This window comes from Epinephelus moara, chromosome 8, assembly GCF_006386435.1.
Source record: "Epinephelus moara isolate mb chromosome 8, YSFRI_EMoa_1.0, whole genome shotgun sequence".
In the NCBI taxonomy this organism is placed as follows: domain Eukaryota; kingdom Metazoa; phylum Chordata; class Actinopteri; order Perciformes; family Serranidae; genus Epinephelus; species Epinephelus moara.
The window spans coordinates 15,085,169-15,093,416 of record NC_065513.1 but is presented as its reverse complement, the minus strand read 5'-3'; the positions used below and the strand labels follow the sequence as shown (position 1 = coordinate 15,093,416).

Below are 8,248 nucleotides of genomic sequence, written 5' to 3'. Positions count from 1 at the left end.
CCTTGGATTTCAAATTTCGAATAGTCCTTGGACACATCATGTGCAATGAATGCTTCTGTCAGAAAAAAACATAACCAAATCTGAACTTAAAATAGTGATATTTCATCAAAATTACTTTAATCTATGTCTCGTTTAAAATTTGGCCAAAAATAAACCGTTACAAGAAATAAGATGAGTGAAGGACCAAGGCATCTTAAACTTTTAACTCTACATCAAGGGGTAACTTTTAAAAATCTAATTGCTAATCTATAGTGGAGGGAAGGTCATGCATTTTCCCTATCACTACAGGAGGCTAAAGGAAAAAATGTGTAGCTTCAGGGAGGGTAAATAAAAAAAAAAGTCACACCCAAGCCACCGCCCTCATCTCCTCTGACAGCTGAGGACCTCTGACAGCTTAGGACCCTAACCCTACACCACAGGCATGTCCTTAACTGACATGTAGGATGAAAATAACAAAAATTGCCCATCATAGATCTGGGGCTTGCTCCTGGTCCCTTATCGGTGAGTGTCTGTTGGACTCTGGATAGATTTAGCGCATGCGCACTTCGTAGTTGGTCTGCGTGTCATGTTGATGAATGCTAAAACTGGGTAGTCAACATGTCCACCGCTGCTGCTCAACAAAACAATAACGAAGAGCCCGGGCTTCACGGTACGTACCGCCGCCTCTCGCTCCGTGCTCTACGCTTTAAATCCTGCTTTAAGTATCTTTAACGAGTGTGTGTGGTTTTATGAATCTCCGTGTAATTAAGATTTTATTGTAAAAGTTACATCGGCTACGGTATTTCCTCTTCTTCTGGGAGGGGTGGAGGGTGATGCTGTTTGACGTCACCGCAAGCTAGCCAATGGGCTTGTGATAAATGGTTGATTGATGGGAGCGCAGCCAATCACGTACTGACATCGGCGCTGGGCGGGCTCTAGCCAAAATGAAAACAAGTTTGGGACAAAAGACGAAATAAATGTTGATTTAATTTGATGCTATTTTTAAATTCAATATAAATAAGCCATATTACTCCCATTCCTTATGTAGACGAGTCGCGTTTTTATTCAACAGGCCACGGTCTTTCTAACTAAATATAAATAGTAAAGGAAGACAATGGTGGGATGTTAGCTCAAGTGCCTGCAGACTACCAGCCCCGAAAACACATTTAAGACACTTAACGTGCTAATGGTATATTCCGGCTTTACTCTATAAACAATTTATAGACGAGATAAAATGTTTGCTCAGATAGAAAAGCGGGACTTGTGGTTTATATAAGTGACAGCATCACAGCTGGAACAGCGACATGCCTGGGCAATTTGTCTCACCCTGCACACCACAGTTATGCAAGACCTCACATGAGAGCAACATAAATGACATACTCGTCTTTTGCGGTGCAGTCGGTCATGCATACATGCGTCGTCGAATTACATAATATATATATTATTTTCAGGGAACACAAGATGGGTGCAAAGGCGTGCTATCATATGATATACATTGTGTGCTAACCCGAGCCCGCCGGCCATAAAGGATTACATAACCCCCTCCTGTCTGGAAAAAAAATGTGCAAGCTGTTTGTGGGGCAGTGGCACAAAGAAATGCATGCTATCACGGATGCAGTGCCCAGTCAGTTCATTTGAATGCACAGTGTCAGTGGTGCAGGAAATGTAGGTCAGCTGTTTCAGTTTGAAAGGAGGCAGGGGTGTGTCTCTGTGTGGTATACAATCTGCTGTGAGGTTTTAACACAACAAGCTTAATTTCCCTTCCTTCCCTCCTCTTGACCTTTGCGTTGCCAAGGCTCCTGGGTAGAGCTGGAGCTGAATGGGAACACAGGGGCTCAGGGCGTGCAGACCAACCAGCCAATGACACCCGCTGCAGACCAAATAAACGCAAATGCTGGCATGAGTCAAACTCTGCAGACCTTGGAAGTGGTGCCTGAGAGTGATGAAACCCTTATTGGAGGACTAGAGCATGTGCCGTCGTCCTCCTCTATTCACAATGGAGACATGGAAAAGATCCTCTTGGATGCACAGCATGAATCCAGCCAGAGTAGCTCCTCTTGTGATAGGTAGTAATAAAGGCCATTATAATCCCTTCTTTAAACTATTTAAAGAAGTGTTTGTTGTTACAGTTTTTGTTCATCCCAATATGTTGCCTCAGTCCTCACAGGCCACCAAGTCCAGATCAGGATGAGGGTCAGATAACTTTTGATGTGGAGATGTCCAGCCCAAGAGATAGTCAGGTAAAACATGTTTAACTCTAAGTTCAGACCCCCTGTGAATCTTTTCATTTGACCCTAAAACCTGATTACGTTACCTCCACATTTGCAGTCAGAGGAAGATGGTCCAGAGAAGGACAGAGAGGAGGACATCCTGATGAACAAAGAAGTAGACTGGGTCGCTGATTGGTCCAGCAGACCGGAAAACGTTCCACCAAAGTAAGCAGACTCTCACTTTCAGAATCACACACTCAAAGTGGTTCAGGAAATTGTCTGTGATTGTCTTCTGAAGTTATTCTGAATTGATTGGTTGATTGTTCCTCACAGGGAGTTCCACTTCAGGCACCCCCGACGTTCAGTATCTCTCAGTATGAGAAAGAGTGGAGTCATGAAGAAAGGCGGCATCTTCTCTGCTGAATTCCTCAAAGTGTTCATCCCTTCCTTACTCATCTCACACATCCTCGCTCTTGGCCTCGGGTAAGTCAGAAATCACGCAGGGATGCAATGCAAAGCTTGGCATTGAAGAAGTTACATGTTCTCAGTCTGCACTGATGTTTTTACTTTTCTGTGCCAGATTGTTATTTTAGTGACTCAGCATGTGCTGTAGGAAAGGACCAGTAAGGGCTGTCATTGTCAATTTGTCAGTGCACTGCTGTTTTAGTGTTGAAGATGACTGCAATTTATGTATCTGATGCCCATCTGCTCACATCTGCACCTGATCTATAAAACAGTGAAAGTGATGAAAACAGTTCACTTAAGTAGTGAACCTTTTCCTCTGCACTAAAGGTTTAGGAATAGAGCAGGAACAAATAAGCGATTTCAAAGTACTACTGTTGCTTTATAAAGCGCTGAATGGTTTAGGGCCAAAATACATTTCTGATTTTCTGCTACATTAAAAACCATTCAGACCTCCCAAGTCGTCTGGTACAGGTCTGCTTTGTGTCCTCAGAGTCAATTCAGTCAGTTTTAATGCACCATAAATCTGGAACAAACTCCCAGAAAACTGCAGGCCTGCTGCAACTCACAGTTCTTTTAAATTACTGGTTTTAGGCTTGGGTGGTATCTACTTTTTCATATATTTATAGACTCCTGAATTCCACCGGGGCATGTGGTATATGTCGGTATTGGTGTGTGGCGAATTGTAGGCCTGTATCTCAGCATTTCATTCATTTCTGTGAAGAAAACTACATGAAATTATTATTTTTAAAATTTAGATTATTATTCAAGGTATTACTTAAAAGAACTCTCACAGGATAAGGGCACGATGAGGACAGCCTCACCCTGCATTAGTATGCAGATAAAACAACCAACAAGCTAATAAAACAACAGCAAATCATCAGGGAGAAGAAAACTTTGAATGTATCAAAAAGAAGTCTATTAAGTATTTATGATTGTTAAAGATAATAATAAAAAAACATAGAAAACCATACAAAAGTTGCTAAAATATCAGGAAAACTTATCTCTGATGTAATATTCACAGGATTTAATCTGCTCAAAATTGTTCCAAACTTCATTCAGTTATTGCATTCACTATTTGGGTTAATCGAATGGTTTATCAGTTGTTTTTTACTGTTGTTATTCATTTAATATTATATGAAATATCCATACAACATGTCACTTAGTCAGGGGTTGTCAGTTTAGTCAATGTTAGAAAAGTGGCCCTTTGAGGAAAAAGGTTAGGAATCAGTGTTCATCAAGGCTGAAGACTTTTCCGTGTTTTATTTATCTGTTACTCTGCAGTGTAACTTTTATTCTTCTTTTTATACCTGTCTTATTCTATGTTAGCTTGTTTAAAATTTTCTATTCTCCTTCTGTTTAATTACTGCTTTTAGTTGTATTTAAATGTCCTTTTATACTGTGTTTCTTCTGCACTTTTGTTGCAATGTTTTTGGTGTTTTATGTAGAGCATTTAAAATTGCCATATTGCTGAAATGTAGTAAAATTAAACCTGCCTTACAGGAGAAGCTACTGTCACCTGCAGTTCTTACTGTTCATTGAGATTGCCTTTTGCATTCAAGTAGAGAGCTGGCTCAGGTGTTAATAAAAATGTAGACCTTCATTTTCTTAAAATTGGCTTATTTTCAGGGTGTACATTGGGAAGAGAATTGCCACAGCCTCCACCAGCTCTTACTGAATAGAAGACGAAGCAGTGCCTGGATGTTCTCCTGTCTCCAAGTCTCTCAACCATCCTCCTGTAGTCAAGCTGTCTCTCTGCATCTATTGTACGCCCACATTTCCCTTCCAATCAGCATTAAATTCTGTCACATTGTAGATGTAGTTATAGAGTTATACACATGACGTAATGTGGTTGCACTCCATCACATTTTGACACAGGGGCAACGTTGTACCCAGCAGCTGCCACCGACTTGAATCCAGTATATGACTGACCCTATTAGAGCTGCAAAATATTAGTCATCCTGTTCAACTCAAAAAAATATGCGGCGAGGATTTGACGTCAGGTGGCTTCAGGGTTGAAGTTTTCTCTATGTGTTTTGATGTTATGTCATGAGAAATCTGGCCTTCTCCCAAGCTGCATCTCTGCACTGGTGTTCCAGCTGGCAGAGTGTATGAACCAAAAATATGCGCCATATCTGCAATACAAACAAACCGAATTGGCTCCGGGAACAGAGGGGACTCTTATCGCCTTAACTTTTTGAGCTTAACATTCAAGTTGCAGTTATTAGGGGGGAGGAGAAAAATGCTGCACAGTGGGATATGTTTTTAAATGCCACACTTTTTTGAGAATAGAAATTGTATCATGTTGACTCCTGAAGCTTTCTTTTAAAAGCTTTGTTTTTTTGAAGGTTGGAAAGCTTAAACATTGATATGTAGCTCCAAAATTTTACAGTGGGGTTGTTTGAGTTTATGATAGTGAAACTTAGGGCGGATGGCAATTTACCAGGCCATATGCTATTTTTATTTTCCTTTTGCCTACATATCTTCTTCTTTAACATAATATAGCAGCAATGGCAAAGTGCCAAATTTCTATCTTTCACCACTGCACATCGGTGATTTATCTTAGACTGTTTTTTTTTTTGACATGTTTAGGTATTTAAAAATGTAGATGTGAAAAAATAATTTAAGCTGTGATCTGCCCTATGTAATAGACACCTTTTGACATTGTATACTTTGTTTATACATTGATATTAATGCATATTATATCATTGTTGTTACATAGCGTCGTGGCAGTGTGCGTAATGTGTTTTTGCTGTCATTTAATTGCTGGTGCGTCGGTGGCAGAAGCCACCACAGAGGAAGGTATCTCCAGGGGCCTCATTTAAGAGTGTTATCTGACTTCGATGTAGATTACACTGTGCAATCGTTTCACATTATAAGATACAATAAACAGTGTACAGTGTGCGTAGAACCTCCAGAAAAAACTAGAGGAGCATTTCCTGAAGAAAAGCATGTGACTTCTGTATATTGATGCTGACTGGATGACTGGATGATTCTTCTGTCAGTTGTTTGTAAATGGATGACATTATAGAATCATGTGAAAAAATCATTCACCATAATGTACAGTGTTGGCAGTATTGGTTTAAAAGCACTCAACATGCATTTAGGCTTTAATGCAGTAAATGACTCATACTAACTCATAAACTGTACATGTCGTTATAACAGGCTTGTGTACAGTTAATCAGTGTGCAATACAGAACATTTTGGAATTTGAATAAAGTTTGTACTGTATACAGTGACTGAGATATGAATACCAAGAGAGTGGATAGAGCTCTGTAGACCTTAATGCATTATTAAAGTCATAATAACTAATAAAATGGCATATCATCACTCTGGGCTCCTGCAGCTGATGAGCATTATAACATGTGAATGGACCTGTGTACAGAGGATGAAACAACTGTTTAATTAATGTACATTTTGTAAGCTTGATTCACAAAGAAATAGAACAGAATAAAATGTGTGTGATTGCTGCATGTTTAGGTAAGTTTCAAAATAGGATAAATCACAGAGCCTCGGCCCTCACTTTCTCCTGCCTGGCTAATTCAGGTGTTACCACTCCTATATCTTTCTCACAATGAATCCAAAATATTTCTACATTATTTATTTGTGTTAGTAGCTAAATCTTAAAAATATCTGCATCCATATGTAACCTGTTTTAAATTCAGGAAAGGTTGGTTGAGCCAGTGCTCTTATTTCATGTTCACACTCGTCAGTTACACACATGTGGAAGCTGCCCAGTAGGGCTACATCCACAGTGGGCCTCTGACTGTTTGGGGTTAAAGGGATAGTTCACCCTAAAATCAAAAATACAGTTTTCCTCTTACCTGTAGTGCTATTTATCAATCTACATTGTTATGATGTGAGTTGCAGAGTGTTGGAGATATCAAACGTAAAGATGTCTTCCCTTCTCTTAAATATAATGGAACTAAATAGCTTGTGTTGCTCAAAGCACCAAAAATACATAAACTCAACAGCAATGCTCTTTCCAGAAATCATGACCCGGTCCCTCAAAATAATCTACAGACTTTGTCATGAGCAGTTTCATACAGGAACTATTTTATTTCTAGTGAACTACACCCACTAATTTTATCACTGGGCAGAGGGAAGCGAGCATCTACCCATGGGTAAAAGGTCTGTGCTCGTAAAAGTGTGACATGTAAACATTAATGCTGTTCTCCTTGCTAAATGACCTCGCAGCAGATGCAGTGGTACCTCTACAAAGCATCTTTTCCCTATGATATTTGGTCATGGTACATTCTTCATTATTAATAGAAATAATGAAGAGATGAGGGGGCAACATGAAATTGATGTGATGCAGTTTTTAGTTGCTTATAATCCTATTATTTGCATACTTGGATGCCTCTGGCTGGCACATTTTAGTCTAGTCCATTGTGTTCTATCAGAGACATCAGATTTGACCTTTTGATTGCACGTACAGTATTGCTGCCACTGTTTTTTCAACCTGACAGACCAAATGCTGCTTGTTTATGGGCACAGCAGGTCCCTGGTTAATGTCAAGTAATATGTCAAATTATATTCCATCAGTGTAAGTAGCAAGGACCCAGGAGTCTGATTGTTATCATACTTGAAACATAATATTAAAGTGTATCACTGGTAGGCTATATACTGTTTTAACTCTTCCCAACTATACACAGGGTAATTAAAAGTATATATGTTACAAGAAGTTATATAGCACCTTTTAAAACACTTTCACAAAGTGTCTCACAAATTATACAAAATGGTACATCTCCATCCCCACCAAAAGAAGACAGCACAACAACAATAAACCATATCACACAAAGTTACAGACAAGTGAGTTTATAAAAATGAGATTTTAATAGTGATTTTAAAGAGGTCAGTGAGGTTGCATGATGAATTTCACCAGGGAGACTGGTCCAGCGTGTTGGGGCCCTGACAGCAAAAGCAGTCTCTTTTGGTTGCAAGTCTAGATAGAGGGACTGCAAATAGATTTGTGTTGTGTGATCTGAGATTGCATGCAGGTATATAGGGGCATAACAGTGCACAGATGTATGCTGGTGTTGGGCCATGTAATGCTTTAAAAGTAATGAGTGAAGTTGAGAGGAAGCCAATGCAGAGTCACTAAAATGGGGGATATGTGATCTCTTGCATGAACCAGTTCACCTCCTCACTGCTGCATTTTGTACAATCTGAAGGTGTTAGTGTGTTTATTGTGAAGACAGGTAAAGAGTGATTTACAGTTGTCAATTCTAGAAAAAATAAAGCCTTGAATTGATTCTGCATGTCAGAAACAACTACTAATGTAAGGTATTAGACAAATTGTGTGCCCAGGGCAAAAAAAACAAACATGTTATGTGACTACTTCCTGTAAAAATGTCCCCTAATATGACACAAATTATCCAGTTTATTAATTGCAAAGTTATTTAACCACTGATAAAATTGAGAAATAATGTTTTTTAAGGCTTAGACATTTGAATTATTATCTATTGTAATTATTCTATCACTATTTGGGTCCCAGCTCCGTGCACGCTGGACAGACACAGTCAATTACATAGGTGATTGTTGCTGTTTCCCCCAAACTGCTGATAACTCATCAAAGAAACATGGAGCTACAGCGG

At 39.3% G+C, this 8,248-nt stretch overlaps 1 protein-coding gene across 1 annotated transcript; it reads left to right on the top strand.

Annotated features, from left to right (window-relative positions):
- Positions 1 to 505: 505 nt before the first annotated feature.
- Positions 506 to 5,882, top strand: bnip3la (BCL2 interacting protein 3 like a). The gene is made up of 6 exons (XM_050050464.1): positions 506 to 649; positions 1,775 to 2,045; positions 2,138 to 2,219; positions 2,308 to 2,414; positions 2,523 to 2,672; positions 4,281 to 5,882. The coding sequence occupies exons 1-6, from the start codon at positions 598 to 600 to the stop codon at positions 4,327 to 4,329; spliced, it is 711 nt and encodes a 236-aa protein (XP_049906421.1). The 5' UTR covers positions 506 to 597; the 3' UTR covers positions 4,330 to 5,882.
- The last annotated feature ends 2,366 nt before the right edge of the window (positions 5,883 to 8,248 follow it).